This window comes from Phalacrocorax carbo, chromosome 1 (genome assembly GCF_963921805.1).
Source record: "Phalacrocorax carbo chromosome 1, bPhaCar2.1, whole genome shotgun sequence".
NCBI lineage: Eukaryota > Metazoa > Chordata > Aves > Suliformes > Phalacrocoracidae > Phalacrocorax > Phalacrocorax carbo.
In genome coordinates this window covers 196,240,248-196,256,773 of record NC_087513.1, presented here as the reverse complement: position 1 = coordinate 196,256,773, position 16,526 = coordinate 196,240,248, and the positions used below count along the sequence as shown (strand labels likewise).

The 16,526-nt window shown below is 39.8% G+C and overlaps 1 protein-coding gene across 2 annotated transcripts in view; it reads right to left on the bottom strand.

The window, feature by feature from the left end:
• ATP8A2 (ATPase phospholipid transporting 8A2) overlaps positions 1-16,526 on the bottom strand; it is a 299,008-nt gene that overhangs the window by 30,893 nt on the left and 251,589 nt on the right. For both annotated transcript variants that reach the window (XM_064441126.1, XM_064441127.1), the window contains one exon: positions 5,923-6,011. In XM_064441126.1, the coding sequence (XP_064297196.1) occupies positions 5,923-6,011 (89 nt within the window). The remainder of the gene's footprint in view (positions 1-5,922; positions 6,012-16,526) is intronic.

Genomic DNA, 16,526 nt, shown 5'->3' with positions numbered 1-16,526 from the left:
CAGTTTTACCTCTCAGATGAGAAGTGCAGGGCTTTCCCTTGAAGGATTTGGGAAATAAGGCACAGTGTATGCATGTCAATCCAGGTTCACAATACCTGGGAAATATTAGAAACGAGAAATCAGATGGACTTCAAGTTCAGTGGAGCTTGGCTCCTTCAACACAACACTCAAAATCTAACCAAGCAGCAAAGCTACAGGACTATGGAGACCTGACACTGCTGCCGTGGGACTGCCCAGGACCCAGGCACTCAGACAAAAGAGCTGGGAATCATTGAATATTCATGGCACTAGAACATGATCCCACTCTCTTTTGAGCTATGTGTGGCACTGTTCTGAAAACCTGAGGAGTCTCAGATAATAACTGCCATTCAAACCCCTTTATTTTCATTTACCAGTCTCACATGACTTGGAAAGGCACTTCTCTCCCCACTGAGCTTTCAAAGTGACAGTAACGAGACTGGCTGTGTCCTGTTTTCTCGGCTTGGGAGCAACCAACATACCACACGTGCAACCAAAATTTGGAGAGCAATGTCCCCCGTGTAGAGACTTGGGCCTTTTTCCCCCCAGTTTCGCCTACTGCTCCAGTGCTATTATACCAAAACTGCATTGATATAAGGAGAGATCCAGTCCCCTCTGTCTTGACATGTACAAAGCAATAACACAAAACGCAGGCATCTTTCTCCAACAGGCACTTTCTGATCAGCTTCCTCTTTTCCTCACTTAAAGGAGGACAAGTGTCCCGTGAGGTAATACTGATTTGCATGTGACTGCACAATAAGCCTGAAAACAAGACGGACCCGAGTCGGCTGAAGCATCACTTGCTTCATGGCATTTAAGTAGTATTCTTCAACTCTAGAGATGGCAAAAATTTCCTTACAAGTTTTATAAAAATCTTACAAGCAGATATTATAATCTTTAACCATTAATGTAAAATGTCAAACTCCCCCTAGGAGAAAAAGAGTAACTGCTGTATACGTAATTGAAATATAATGAAGATTCATCTATTTTTAAAAAGCATAATTCTTTCTTATTACTCCCTCCATGGGGAATAAGAAACAATGACCACAAAATCTTTGCTCATACTATTTTAGATGATAGTGCCTTGATATTAATAGTAGGTTATCCAAGTCCTCTGGTCTTTGTGTTGCTGAATTAGGTCCCAAATGCCTCAAAATGAGAAGCTAAAATAAAAACTACTTTTCAGAACACATCTGCATTTAAGAGGGGGAAAAAGAGACCAAAAAAAGATGAAGCATAGGAAAATCTGTAGGTGAAGAGTAGCAGGATGTACTTAGACAAGCACTCCATTAAAACAAATGACCAAAGGTATATGATTTGCAAGGGAACACCAACATACTGTGATGGAAGAAGTCAGTGGCAAGGATACTTTTAAAATGCATAATGTTTCAAGAATCTGAGATTACCAATAACTGCACAGAAATTAATTAGATTCAAGCTCCTGTAACTAGTTAGGCTAATGATTAGACTGGTCTCCTCTTTGAGGAAGGGAAACTATAGTGATTAAAATGAGAAAGCTTTGAGCTATTAGTTCTTTTAATCTTTACAGTTGACTTCACTATCACACTCTAATTTGTGTAAACACACTGAAATTTTGACCTTGAACTCATCTCTTACCTTTTAAAGAGGCTGTACCTACTACTGCAAACTTGAAGACTAAGCATGTTTGGAATTTTTAAAATCCTTTATAACAAGTTTTCCCAGACAAGAACACAGAAACCTACAAGTTACTAAATCTCTCCAAGGTCCCATGTTTATCTTACCATACACCATAGGAGATAAGAAATGGTTTTCTTTTTCCTTAGAGTGAATACTGAATTCAAAATTAAACAGGATAGAGCCTGAGCAACAAAGCCCAATTAGTGCAGCACAGCACAAGGAGGAGGCTTTGCACTGGTATTTCACGATATGGGAAAAAAATACTGTTGTCCTGAAGTTGTGGGTCCTGAAGTATTTTGTAAGTAGTGCAAAGTGATGAAATGTATGGGCTCTGCTGTGGCTGGGTATCCATAAAGTAAGAATAAACCCGCAGGTAATTCTTATGCATTGAGTCACTCCTTCACTTGGAAGCAAGAGCATCCATGGAAGAGCCAGTAATTGAGTATTTATAACAAGGGCCTGAGCTAACCTATCCACGTAGTTCTCCAAAAACAAAATATGGTATTACATCTGCCTTAGAGTCTGGGCTTGCTCCCATCAAAGTCAACTGCAAATATTCCATGCACTGCTGGCAAAGGACCGGATACTTCCTGACTCTTTCACAACAGCACATTAACAACTTTTGAGACACAAAAATAAAGGCATAAGTCTTAGCTTTTACCTTGTACTTCACAAGTGGCTCTACATGCACGATCAGTCCTCAACAAATTATGAGGTCTTGTGTTCAATGTTACTGTTCAGCTGAAATTTGACAAACTCACCATTCCCTCACACACTGGGACATTAAGACCATGGACCATAAGAACAGGCAAATGGTTATCTTTGTATTTTGGGTAGCCCTTCCAAGTCAGGGAAGTGCATAGCATCACTTCACTGCTCTAGGAGGATATCTGGGGGGCAGGTTGGGAGACCAGCACTGCCAGGCAGAAGCATGGTTACATTCACACAACTTCTCAAACATGATGACACCTCTACTCTGGCTCATTATCCTCAACACCAGATTAGAAGTCTTGTGCCCCAAGGACTGCAAGCATGTGCAAGAATGGGAAGAGCTCCTCATACCTTCCCTCTTATTTACACTGTGGAGCTGGCAAGTGCAACATGCTTCCCCCACCATGGTAAAAAAAAAAAAAAAAAAGGTAAATGAAGATTTTGTAATGATTGGAAGGTGCAGGAAGTTCTTCACAGTAAAACTAAGTATTGAAACACTAGTTAGTAATAAATTCTTGCCTAATTTTGCTGTAATACACTCTGTATTTTTATGATTCCCACATAGCTTTGTGGCTCAGCTGTTTTGAGACGTCCTAGCACCAGTGACATGTATTCAAGTGACATGTGCCAACTGTGAGGAAGCACTCACCTTATAAAACTCTGCTTATTTCAATGGTAGTACAACCGGGACTTTCATAAAGCAGAAACCAAATCCAAACCAAGCCACTGAATTTAGGGTAGTGGACCAAAGTTAACAATGTGCTGTTGCAGCCAAGGATTAATAATGAGTTTCCTTCTCTTTAAAAAGAGAGTTTTCCACATTTCCTTGATGCAGTTAAAAAGAAAAACGATGTAAATAAAAAAGCCTGGAGGTGCAGAGAACATGGGAGATAAGACGTGTTGACAACTGTAGCCTGTGTAACAAAGGGAACATGTAGAGCTAACTCTTACTTCCAGCATTACAAGTTTTGACAGTGGATGCAGCACAGCAGTTTAGAAACAAAGATTAGTACGTTTGAAACAGACTTTTCAAATCCATCCCTCTTAGCCTTCTTCCAGACAAAAACTCCGTACTGTATTTGTGGTTTTCTAGCGGTATCTTGTACTGCAATTAGGCAGGTACCTTTTGGGTCACAGGGGATGCTCCTTCTGTGGACATATGCTTCATGTCCAAAAGAAACTGAAAGGGATAAATTCCATGACCATGAGAAGTCAGAGCTGCTGGAATTTTACAGCCCAAAACCAGATTCTGCTGAACTACAGACAGTAATGTGGTGTAACCACGGCTGTGGAAATCTGCCGGCTGATTTCCAGAGGCCTTGGGCTCAAGTTTTGAATGGCAAGCTTCTTGGAAAGGAAACAGGCCTTTACTCCCTTCCATATGGCAGTGCTGATAGCTGTGTCATTTCATTTATCCTACTTAAAATGTTAATGGTGTTAATTTTTCAGCGATGAGTTAAAAAAAAAAAGCACTCCCCTCCCATCACAAAGTACTGCTTGGAGGACAGATTTTTTTGCTTAATGTTGGTAGGAGCCTCCTGGTTAAAATCTGCGGGGAAAATACACAGTATATTAATCACACACGTTTGTCTTGAGAGCTTCACAATCTCTGTACATTCTTGATCTGAACCACTGAAAGGATTATGTTGCTGAGATTTCTCTAAGAAATATTAAAGAACAGGTTGAGACAGTAACAGAGTTTTAAATGAGTAATAGCTGAGGATAAGCCTGCCTTGGTCTGGCCTGTTTTACAATTCTTAAGTCATTTTTGCTAAGAACTGATAAGAACAGAGGACAACTTCAGGATATTTAACTATTGTGAAAATATTTTAAAAAACTAAAGCATAATCTTGGACACCTAAATATATATTTGATCCCTAGTAGTGCAACTAGTTCAGCTCCTACTTAGCTTTAACCACAAAAGTAGTCCCACTGACTTCTAAGCAGGTAATTTTAAATAATGCCTAACACAGGAACAGGGCCTGTTATGCTACATGAATTCTAATTTTTTTTTTTTTTTAGAGCTTTAAAATGCAGACCACAGACACAGCTAAATATCTAAATTTAAACATTTTGGCCTCAGCTTTAGGATTGTAAAACGATTTTCAATTGGAGAAGTTTAATGAGTGTTACAAGGCTATTAAATCATAGTTTGGCCTGAACAGAAATTTTACATTATGATACCTAGTTTTAATTTTAGCAGTGCAGCTTGTGAAAATTAAGCTGAGGAAGAAAATAAGAAAACATTTAAGAAGTACTTACTAATTGGTAGATCTGCCTGCTACTGGTTCAATTTAGCTGTGCTATCAACCCCACAGGAAGAAAAAATGATTTGCAGATACATGCATGTGACCTGACTTACCCTTTTATGCTGGTGTTCGAAATGTGCCTGTGTTTGGGAAACTTTCTGCCTTCTTCAGTATTTTCTGCATTTCTCCATGAAGAAGATTGGTGGACATGGTAGTTTTAGGCTTACAGTTGGACTTGATGATCTTAAAGGTCTTTTCCAACCTAAATGATTCTATGATTCTGAGAATCTTCCTTGGCTGACCAACAGCTCATTCCTAGAGCAATGTGTTACATATTACGCTGCCTTCACTTTGAGCCTTTGTGACACGTGACAAGCTAACCTATATTTGCTCCTCACTCCAGCTAGGATCTGCCTTTTTGCCCCAGAATTCGAATGCCCTGGGTCTTCCTCGCACAAGGTTATTACATATCCATGTAATAAAACCTTCTTGGCTGTAACACAGCTTTCTAAGGGAAAGAATGAAAGCTTTGTGCATAAGACATTTGAAAGCAAGCTGGACAAAACACCTGAAATTCTATATGAAAATTATACTTCTGCATTTCAAATTGCAATGGTAGAGAAGGTAAGTTGCTTCTCTTAAAATCAGAGTTCTTGAATTTTCTTGCCTTCTGCAATGCTTTGAAATCACAGAGTTTTGAGAGAAAAGGATTACAGAGGCTTATATTTCACAGGGTTGTTACTCCTCTCTAGGCAGGGAAGGAATTATTAAGACTTCACTTCCGCCATAGAGTCCAGAGTATTGCTCTTCCCTCAGTTAAGTCTTGGAAGACCCACTGTTGAAGGAGAACCTAAAGAGCAGCTGACAAAGAACTGGGAGCTTACTGGGTATGGATTAGAGTGCCACATTTTTACTTTCTACCTAACCTTAGCCAAATTGAATAAATTTATGCTTCTTTTCAGGAATAGGAAATCTCTGATGTCTGATTTAAATTTGCATTTAACTAAAGGGTAGACAACAAATAATTGTAAGACAACACATCTTCATCAAGTCAGACAAGGCTGCCTCCTTCAGATTCAGGCCTAACCATTCTCTCACATTGCTGGTTGCATTGTCAGGTGAGAAATGACTCCCACTTCACCCTGCTCAAGAGTCTTCCAAATAAGTATTGCCATTTCGCATTCACTGAAAGGCTTTCTAGTTCTTTACAGAAGAATACCAGACTAGACAACATGTGCATACAGAATAATTCCTCTAACACTGAGAGGACTGGTTCAGGACTTACGCTGTCCATGCCACGTCTTTAACAAGGCACGCAGTGGGCACGAGAAACAAGCCAAACCAGAAGTATCCACATCTTAACACCATTCCAGCCTGTGGAGGAGACAAACAAATAAATCATGAGTATTTTCACGCTGTTACATGTTAAGTGGTTGTTTACATGGAAAAGGTAGAGTGATGGTATCAAACAGATACTGCATCCATGATCTGGGTGATGTTGAAATTTGGTGGTGGTGGTAAGTCTCATCAACTCTTAACAGAAGTTAGGCCTGTAATTAACAAACAGCAACGACATTTCACATTGCGATCATGCCTCATGATCTCAAATTCCCTCAAAATTTTCAAAAAGTCAAGCATTTAGACCAAATCCTGCAATATTAGTTTGTGGATGCAGGCAGACACATTTTCACTCATGCAGAAGCACACCATAAGCATATTTAGCTTGCACTTTTAACTTTCTTCTGTGCCCTTTGCTTACTCTATTTTCTACCCACTAGATCTCTGAGCAGCATCAAACTAGCATTAAAAAAAAATACATTTCTCATTAAAACATTTCAGTCATATTCCACTTTAATTCAGCACTTCCTGTTCAAACTACTACTCTCTGAAACCCCGGGTGGGAAAGATTCACTCCTGTCCGACAAATGGCCTTTTTTTTTTTTTAAACAAACAAAGAGCTCAAAGTTTATATTTGCGCTTTTCCTCATTGTTGTAATGCTTTAAGAAAAAGCTCAGTAGGATTTGAGAAGGAAGGTATCTGGAAACCCTGCAAGTCCCAGCATACACACATAGTTATAGAATAAAGTTGAAATATAGCACTATTTACAGAAATGATATTTTAGGTCATTAGAATCTTTTAAAGATAAATTAACACTGAGTAAGGCCCTGGTTTGTTACATGGAAGACTTGAGACGACCCCACCACCTCTTGCATGCACAAACACACACACAGTTCCCATAAGAATAACTTAAGTTCTCTAGTACATTAGAAACAGAAAAGATTTTTTTTCTTTAATGATTCGTGCACAGCACACAACTAAAATGGGCTGAAAGGTGTCAACAGCATTTCCAGTGGCTAGCCACATTTTGCTCTCTTGCCAGTTACGGATGCTGCCATATCACTTCCCCAAAACTGTTAATTCTCAACATCTTTCATGCCACATACAATACACACACACTTATCCACTGACATTCGCGTGTGATGTTGCCAAAAGCAGGGAGCCCTGTACTAGTGGACACCGAACTAGAGCAGCTGTCTCACCAGTGTAATGCAAGCCTGGCTGGCTCAGCTGTGCCTTGCTGTTGTAGCACAAGAGAGCAGCAGCCCACAGTGCTGAAGCATCAGGGCATTTTACAGATAAGTTGAGCTACAGAACATGGAACCAAAAAAAACCATCTACTAACCTTTGCAATACGTTGTGAGAAGACAAAAATTGTTATTACACCCTTTGTAGTGTTCATCAACCATGGTTGATCACAACAGAAGGAACTTCCACTACTCACTACAGCAAAGCTTAAAACTGAGAAAAGCCAACACATTGCATTGCCAGGATGTCCACCTATAGCACCCAGCATCTTCTCCCAGTGTTGGTCTCTGTTTCAAGTCATCCACCTCACAACTCAGTCATATTTAGCAGCAGCTTGCCCTTGGACTGCCAAGTAGTGAGTACTTCGAAAAGAATTTTTCACTTTTAAATGTTAAATCCTCCGCGCTGTTGCTGGACTGACAGATCAATGGTAAATCTTGTACTGAAACCAAGAGCAAGCTAGACTGTGTTAAAACATTTATGGACACTTTACCACCCACACAGACAGTAAGCAAAAACATTCCAGTCCCAGAATCAGCTCTCAGTTATTTGTGAGCCCTCATGCCTACTTTCACATGAGAATGCCAGAAGCATACGGGCAGTTTTGATCTATGCTTATTTAAGGAAAAGGATGTACAGGAATAAGAGGGAAATCTTAACTTTATTGTAAGCCAAAGAGCTGAACTGTAATAACAGAGTTGCAAAACATAATGAGATTTATCCTCACGCTTTGCTTTCCTTTGGCTGTGACCCTGCAAGTGCTAGCAGTCTAATCACATCAGCATTTCCACTGACCATCCTTCCATTGCCTATACTAATAAAGGCTAAAAAAGGACCATAGTATTCTATACGCACACTCTGTTATTTTGGCTTCAAGTATTTTATGTTCCAGTTTTTTATTTTCTAGCTGAAAGCAACTTGACACACTTTTAATGTGCAGAAAAATCTGAGTATGTGTTCAGTAGACATTTAAATACTATTATTGTTGTTGTAAACGTTGACAACTCAATCAATGGCTATAAATTTGGACATCTCACATGTTAAGCTCGATAGCAAAAAACCTAAGCCAAATACTTCTTGCCTACAATTATGAATTTTACTCACATATTATACTATCCACAAACTGCACCGTAACAGTAAACCTATTCATATCATCTGAACCCTTTCAGACACTCACTTTACTCTTGGCAAACCTTTTTCCACACAACCCTCTCCAAGATTTTACTCCATTCCTGAGCTCATCTGGAAGGTTTCTTCCCTGATGATCTCTAGTTTCCTCTTGGACTTCTACGCTGTGTGACAGTGAACTGGGTTGTCTTGCATGCACAGCTCTGAACTCTGCCTCCTCTCTGGCAGGGTCACACCATCTGCTCACAGGACAGGAGCTCCTCAGCAGAGGATTCACTGGAAACCACCTAACATGCTCTGGGCACATCTACAGACAGTGTTTTTAGGATATTCTCCAACTCATGAGATAGAGGGCTGGGTTATGAACAGAAGCTATAGTAAGAACACCTATATATCACAACAAAACCTTCCTCAGGCATCACAGCTGTTGCTGTGCTCCATTCCAGTTGTTCAACTATTCATGACAGCACTGAAGACACTAATGCAATACATATTCAGTGAAACACGGCATTTTCATATTCAGTCCCAACAAATAACACCCTTCAGCCATCAGTTATTTCCCCCAAATATGAAAAGCAGAGCTACTAAACAGGAACAACCACATTTTTTTTTATTTTTTAGAAGGTCACAGGGAAGAGGAGAAATAGTTTGTTTTTTAAACAAATTCAAAATTTGACCAACTCTGTCATCACACAGGCCCCACAATATGCAGCTAAGTAATTTTTATTGCCTACTGATGTAAACATTAGTGACTTGCACATCCAAAGCCAACTACCAGAAACCATTCATCACATGGCACCCCAAAACCATTTGAGACTAATGCAAGTCCTCCTGCTGAAAACAATACAGCTTACGCTGCCGCCATCAATAGGCTGTCTACCAAGCACTGATCAGGCTGCCACAGTAAAACAGCTCCTTTTAGAGGAGTGATAACATTTGTTAAAATGAAAGAATGGGAACAAGAAAGAAAAAGCTTCACTCCAGTTACTTCAAGTGAAGAGGAAACAGTTTAGGCCCCAATAGCTTTAACTTCTTGTAAACTGGTTTTGTAAGGGTGAATACTTTCTTTTTTTTCTTTTAAACACATTTTAAAAAGCAATAGTACTGGACAATCAGAAGGACAAAGTAGATCCGCTCTGTATTATTATTTTTTAAAGCCTAAGTTAAGGTTTTTTTGGTTGGGGGTTGGTTATTTTTTTTTGTTTGTATTAAATCAAGGACATGCTCTAAGCAACTGTATCAAACCTAAAAAAACCCAGTCATAAATTGCCATATGAAACAAATTTCAAAGTCTTTTCTCCATTTTACTCTTCTCTCCTAGCACGTTAATGATTCATAGTTTTCCTTTTCCACCAATAGGTGGTGCCACTATTTTCAACAACAACTTCCAAGGAGAAGAGCAAGACCAGAAGTGCCCAAGGATGTGAGTTCAGATATCCAGACTGTTTTGACATTCTTATCACGGCATGGTTAGACAACAGCTAAGGACCAGTAAATGATTCAGACAAACCAAACAAGGGTCTCAATCATCTTAGATAATTCAAAACCAGTGGGACAAAATTTAAATTCATATTTTGAATAACAAAAACTTTTTATTACTTCATATCCTCATACACCCATGCATCTTAACTCTGATAAATGGACAGCAAAAGTATAAGATTGTGATGGAAACAGCTGACTTTGTATTTACAGTGCAACAGAAATTATTAATGGAAATGTGCCTGGACCCTGATCATAGCTCTCTCCATGAAGCATGGATAAAGACCCAATAAGCTGCTTAATTATGGTTTCATATTCATTCACATTCCAGATTTATACACCAGGGATCCAAGTCCAACCTGCAGTCAGGTGATCAGATCGCTTTGGTCCCCACTAGTCAAACCTGGATGATAGCATGGCACTGCCTCTGGCAGCACCTGGGAAAGGAGGAGACAGGAGGAAGATGGCCACGTGATTATTGAGGGATTCACTTATAACAACAGCACAAGAAATGTTCGCTGCCACCACTGTGATATTATTGATCTAGACATCTATAACACTGAAGGATCCAGCTGCCTGGAGACATGTGGCTGGAGCTGCAACTCTGGGACCCTTGGCCCTGCTGCTCTATCTGCATTGCCTCAATAACCAAAGCAAAAAGCAGCGCATCACCAGCAGGCAGTCAACCCCACCTTAAGGTAGTGAACTGAGATGCACTAGGTAGACATCTCTGCCAGATTCTCTCCTCCATCAGTTCTAGACCAGTGCCCTGTCTGAGCACACCACTTGAAAAGATCTGAGGTTGGGGCAGGGGAATCCCAGTTGGTCACACTGCACTCCCATCCCACATTTGGCAAGGCACTGGGAAGCATGTTTGTTGTTCAGTCGGCAAGGACTCTTCTCCAAAGCGTGCCTCAGCCCACTGCTCTGAGGTGCTACTCCTCGGGTCTCAAGTCTCACCCATTTTCCCACCGATGACAGGGTGCTGCTCACTTGGACAAACAATCCCACTCCATTTATCCTGAAGTCCCAGTGTCTCACTTGATGGCATGGTATATGGACAAATACACTAATTCTCCATGAGACACTCAGGCATTAACACTGGGAAACATCACAGCAATGCTTCTACTTTACTCTGGAAACCCCTGCATTTCTGGGAAAGACCGCCTTTCGTTCGCTCTGTAGCAATAGGGCTGACTCAGAAACTGCTTTAAAGGTCTAGGTAATATTTTCAGTAGGAAGTTAAACACACTCTATCCCAATCTTGAAATTGTTGTATTTTTGCTGATGTTACAGCTTAGACATCTTCGCTGCAGTTAGGTGGTTTGTTGGTTGATTTTGGTTTTGGGTTGTGTTTTTTTTTAATACTTTTCATGAGTAAATCTGAAGCTTAACTTCAGTAAGAAGAGAAGCAGATTCCATGCATTAAAAATCATCATAGATTACGAACAATATCACTGTGCAAACTCCCCTGCAAATATCTGGTGCATTTATACTGTTTGCAGACCATTACCCAGCCCTGTTTTCCTTTAGAGGACTGCACCGTGCACCCTCTGTGTGTTCTGGGTCCTCTTAAGACTGAATGTTTCAGTGGCAGCACTTTTTTTGGTTGTTTTCTTGTTTCAAAGAACCTGGAATTTTAATCTTGAAAGGGCAAAAACATTAAATCCTTATCAATCAAGTGGCTGAACAGATCTTAAGATGACATACATCTTGCTACATACTAATGCTGTAAGCATATGCCATACAACAACTGGAAGATATTGCTTCATACAGTAATCAATTTTTCATAAATTATTCAGAAGACATCAACTAGCAATGGCTTTCTCCCACTTCAAATGATAAAACAGCATTTGTTAGATTGAGTCAAAACCCCCTGCTATTTCTATTAGCTTACGTGGAATTAATGATCAATATCTCCACCCTATGCTGTTGTATTGTACAACACCCCCCTCCCCAAATTCCATTATAATTACTGTATTCTACAAGACCCTTGAAGTGCTACAAATACCAGACTCACCTTAAAGATCATATACATTAAAACATAAGTGCAAAGAGATGACAGGGTTTGCTCATGGTCACACAAATCAATTGCAGAGCTGGGCAGATTGCCCAAGTCCCTCAATTAAATCATAGCACACAGAGACTGAACCTACTGGAGCCCAAGTATGAAATACAATCAATATCCAAGAACGCAGTCTCAAGGCTTTTCCCTGTGAACACTGGAACATAATCTAGCCTCAACATGAGTCGGTGCTTAAGAACTCTTCCCCCAGTATAACTGTAGCCAGCTCTAGGCTGGACAGACAGATTTACTAAATTCAGGGCTGACAGGTGTGATCAACAGATTTACCAGCTCCCTCTTCAACAAGCATCACGGCTGGAAATGTTCCTAAAGAATAAACCCTTTGGGTTATAGGCAAAGTGTTAAAAAATGAGGCAAAGGAATTTTGTTTCCCCTCCTGCTTACAGGACTGGGAGTCAGGAGTACCTCAAATGAAACCAGCGGAGCTCTACCACTGAAAGGTTGGCTGGATATTTCCACGTCTGAAATAAAGATGTGCAATGTTTTCCATAATGTAAGAGTTTTCATTCTAAAATGACTCAGATGAAAACAATGACCTCACTGGCTGGCTGGATGTAACACAATGACACATTGGTCCAGTCTCAAACCTATTTCCTCCCTCTCCCAGTCTCCACTCATACAGCCATATCCCCTTGAGGGCAGTAAAAGGAGGAAAGAAAAAAAATCAGATACCTTACTCAGATATTTTACCCCTATTCCTTAATTTCACCAGTCATACTTAAAACCATATGGAAGTCTACAGTAAGAAACCTATCCCCTGTCTAAGTTCCCTGCCATAGTTATCAAGGTCATTGGTAATTTCAATGTAATACCTAGATAAAAATGTAGGGAGGGAGGACAGGAGCGGTACTTTGAGCAAAAAGGAAAACACTTTCACAATATCACAGAGGCGTATATTTGGCATTCCTAGTGAAGTCCAAGACATTTTGAGATACAGGTACTAAGCAAGCAGCTTTTCATTAAAGAAATTGCTAGCTAGGATGGTTAAAAGAAAGCATGAAAATACAAACTAAAGTACAGAAAATCCAGAAAAATATAATGGCAACTCAAAAAAGACAAATCACTCGTTTAAAGTCCTTTCACACTCAGAATATTCCAGGAATTGGCAACACAAAGCTACAAAACCAAAAATTAGTATCGCAAAGCGGGGAGGGGGGAAGACACACACACCCCAAAACAACACCACAGCAACTTCACACACACTGCCATTATTTATGGAAAAACTAGTTAGAGCTGTAACACCATAGGAGGACAGTGAAATCCTCAGATCTTCTACTCCCTTGTATTTTCTTGTTAGGAACTATTTTTCCATAATAAAGGAATACCGCAAGTTAGCAACCTATTTTTCTTCTATTTCTTAATGTAATTTATAGAAATTAACACTGACACACAAATGAATGTCCAAATGTGTTGCAAAGGCACTTTGTTTTGCATTAACTAAAAACATATTCTACATATGCAGCCTTGCCTGAGAAAAAATTCCTCTCATTACTTAATTAGTACACAACACTACCAATTAAACATGGAGCCTGCCCATGTAACTCTCCATTATTACTCTGATAGCAGAAAATTGAGAAAATTAATCAGATCGTGTTTAATTTGATTTTATGGTTCACTGGCAGTGTAAACTCTGATGCAATTTCAAGCACCCTATCATTTCTTTTTCATTATTAGTTACATTAAGCTCAAAAAAAAAAGTAAATTAATGTTTCTTCCAAGTCATTTGGAGAAGACTATTAGTTAAAAATTAGTAGTAAAACCATGCTCCATGTAAATGGATATAAGTGGATTCCTGAAATTTTATTAAAGAGCACAGATCTCATTAACCAAAGAACCTTCTCCTTAAAGTGGAAGAAATACCTCAGTAAATCTTTAGGTAAATAGCACTAAGTACTAATTTTCCTTCCTGGTTAAAGAAATCCAAAAATATAATTCTGTATTAGTCTAAGCTCCCCAGCACAGACTAAAATTACTGAATAAAAGAAATTTCTTCCTTTACACACATTCTTGCAGACTATGAACACCTTGAAAAAAACGCCTGTTGCAGAGGACACTGTTGATGGCATGCCAGATTTATTTTTCCTCACCTGAGTCAGGCTTGATACTACTCTGGGTCATAAGATAGTATGAGTTCTCTGAGATATTGCCAATTAGATAGTAGTGCAACACAATATAACGTTCTTTTATTGTAGATTAAGACGAACTCACGCTTGAGGATGTGATATTTGCTGGAAAAGCAACACGGCAAGCCATGCACGATCCAGAAGGTTCCTACAGAGCATCAGGGACAACTTTTTGAAGCAGGTGGTGGAGGAGCCAACGAGGCAAGATGTGCTGCTTGACCTTATCCTAACAAACAAGGAAGGGCTGGTTGAGGATGTGAAAGTTGGGGGTAGCCTTGGCTGCAGTGACCATGAGATGGTCGAGTTTAGGATACTACAAGGCCGAAGCAGGGCTATGAGTCAGGTTACAACCTTGGACTTCAAGGGGGCCAACTTCAGCCTCTTCAAAGACCAGCTAGGAGGAATCCCATGGGATAGGGCTCTGGAAGGCAAGGGGGGTCCAAGAGAGCTGGACAGTATTCAAGGACCACTTAAACATGAGAAAAAACTTAACTTTACTGTGAGAGTGACAGAGCAGTGGAACAGGCTGCCCAGGGAGGTTGTGGAGTCTCCTTCCCTGGAGACATTCAAAACCCACCTGGGCGCGTTCCTGTGCCCCTTGCTCTAGGTGTACCTGCTTAGGCATGGGGGTAGGACAAGATGATCTCCAGAGGTCCCTTTCAACCCCTACCATTCTGTGGAAGAGTAGGGCCATTGGTAGCTACCTGCTCACAGGTGGTGACCTGCCATAGCACTGTAACTTCACTAAGCCCAAGTAAAATCTCTATGAATTTGTGTATGAAAGCAAAGTAATTCTTATAGACTTTTTAAAGAATCTTTGCAGTTTTCCTTTCCCTCCCCCTCAAATTAAAGCAAAACAGGCATGAACAGAAAGAACAAAGTAAATCTGAAACAGTATTTTTGATAGACCTGACAATTAAACAGTTTGTCTTGTTCACTGTTCCATGCACTTCAGTATAAACTTCTACTCTGCATATAAAAATAAATGTATACATTACATTATGTTTCTCCTTTTGAAGTCATGTTCAGCATGTAACCACTCTTGTTTGGTGCCAATAACTTTTTCTGTGCAGGTTTTAATAGTAACCACTCTTGTAGAGTAGCTGCCCTTATTAAATAACTGTGCCTTTATCCTGAAAGCTTCAGGGGAAAAAAATTAAATTTTACAGAACCCACCTTGGAATTTAAAACTCCAAGGAAGTAATTATGTTTAGCAGAAGCTCTTCCTTGTCACTGAAGATATAAAACATTTGTGCAACCTGCCAAGTTACAATTGTCCTACTGCAACAGCACTGGCTTCCTCACACAAGAGAGTTGTTTCCAGATACTCCCTCCTCCCCGGTATTAGCGAAGTAGTATCCCAGAGTAAAAACGTTGTCTACCAAGAGCAGAAAAATCACTTTCAGGAATAGTGGTGTTATTCCACCTCCACTGCTGTTTGATGGTATGAATTTGGGCATGTGTCCTAACCTCAGAGAAAACACATAAAATACGGTCAACCTCACTGGAGTGTTTTGAAAATAATTTTTTAAACAACCATTTTATTAGTACATTGAAAAATAGTTCTCCTGTTTTTTTTAACGTTAGCATCAAATAACACTTCCCTCATCTCACATGATTGTTTTGCTCACTTTTTTTTTCCTAAATCATCTTTCAAGTCTGCATTTATTGCTTTTCTATTTGTTTTGCCACTTAGTGTAACTTTCTGCCAAATACTGTTGTGCTTCTGTAGACCATCTCGAAAAGGGGGATTAAAAAAGAAAACATAAAGCACATGAACTAAGCTACACTACTAAATAGTTCAGGTAAGTATAGTTAGGTATTTACCCACTCATCTGGACCATCTAAACAGTTTTGCCTTCTGAGTGAAGCTGCTGGCTAAAACTCAAGTTCTGCAGCACATAAGACCTGGAATGACCAGTGGCAAAACTTTCATCAATATTAGATCAAATTAGGTTCTGCACCTCGTCCCCACATTTGGCAAATAAAGTTGACTTTAGCAAGACTCCTACTCGCCAGAGCCCTGATCTAGCTATTTAAATGGAGCATGCAGACAGCTGTGCATGCAGGCAGCTCGTCAGAAAATACTGCTGCTCTGCATGTGGTTTGCTGCTTGCAGTGAGCTACAGCATTGGGACCCACAAATGGAAAACACCATGGCTTTTGATAATTTGCTTAAAACTTATTTCCTGATATGGTCTGACATTAAGTTTACTGGGATAACACTATTCCCTGTGTATTACTTCTTGGAGATTCCTTAATAGCTCAAGAATTCCAGAAAATGGCTGATAACCATATAGCATGAATTAGATCTAATAACTGCAAGGCTCAGAAGTAGAATCTTTTCCAGTTTTTTCAAACTGGGGTTTAGGCTTATAAATCAATGAGCAGGTTGAATTCTTACCAAAGTCAATAGCAGCTGAAAGTACATCAATTCCATAGAGGTGGCTCTGCATTTTGCAAAACTACATCCTGTACACTCAATT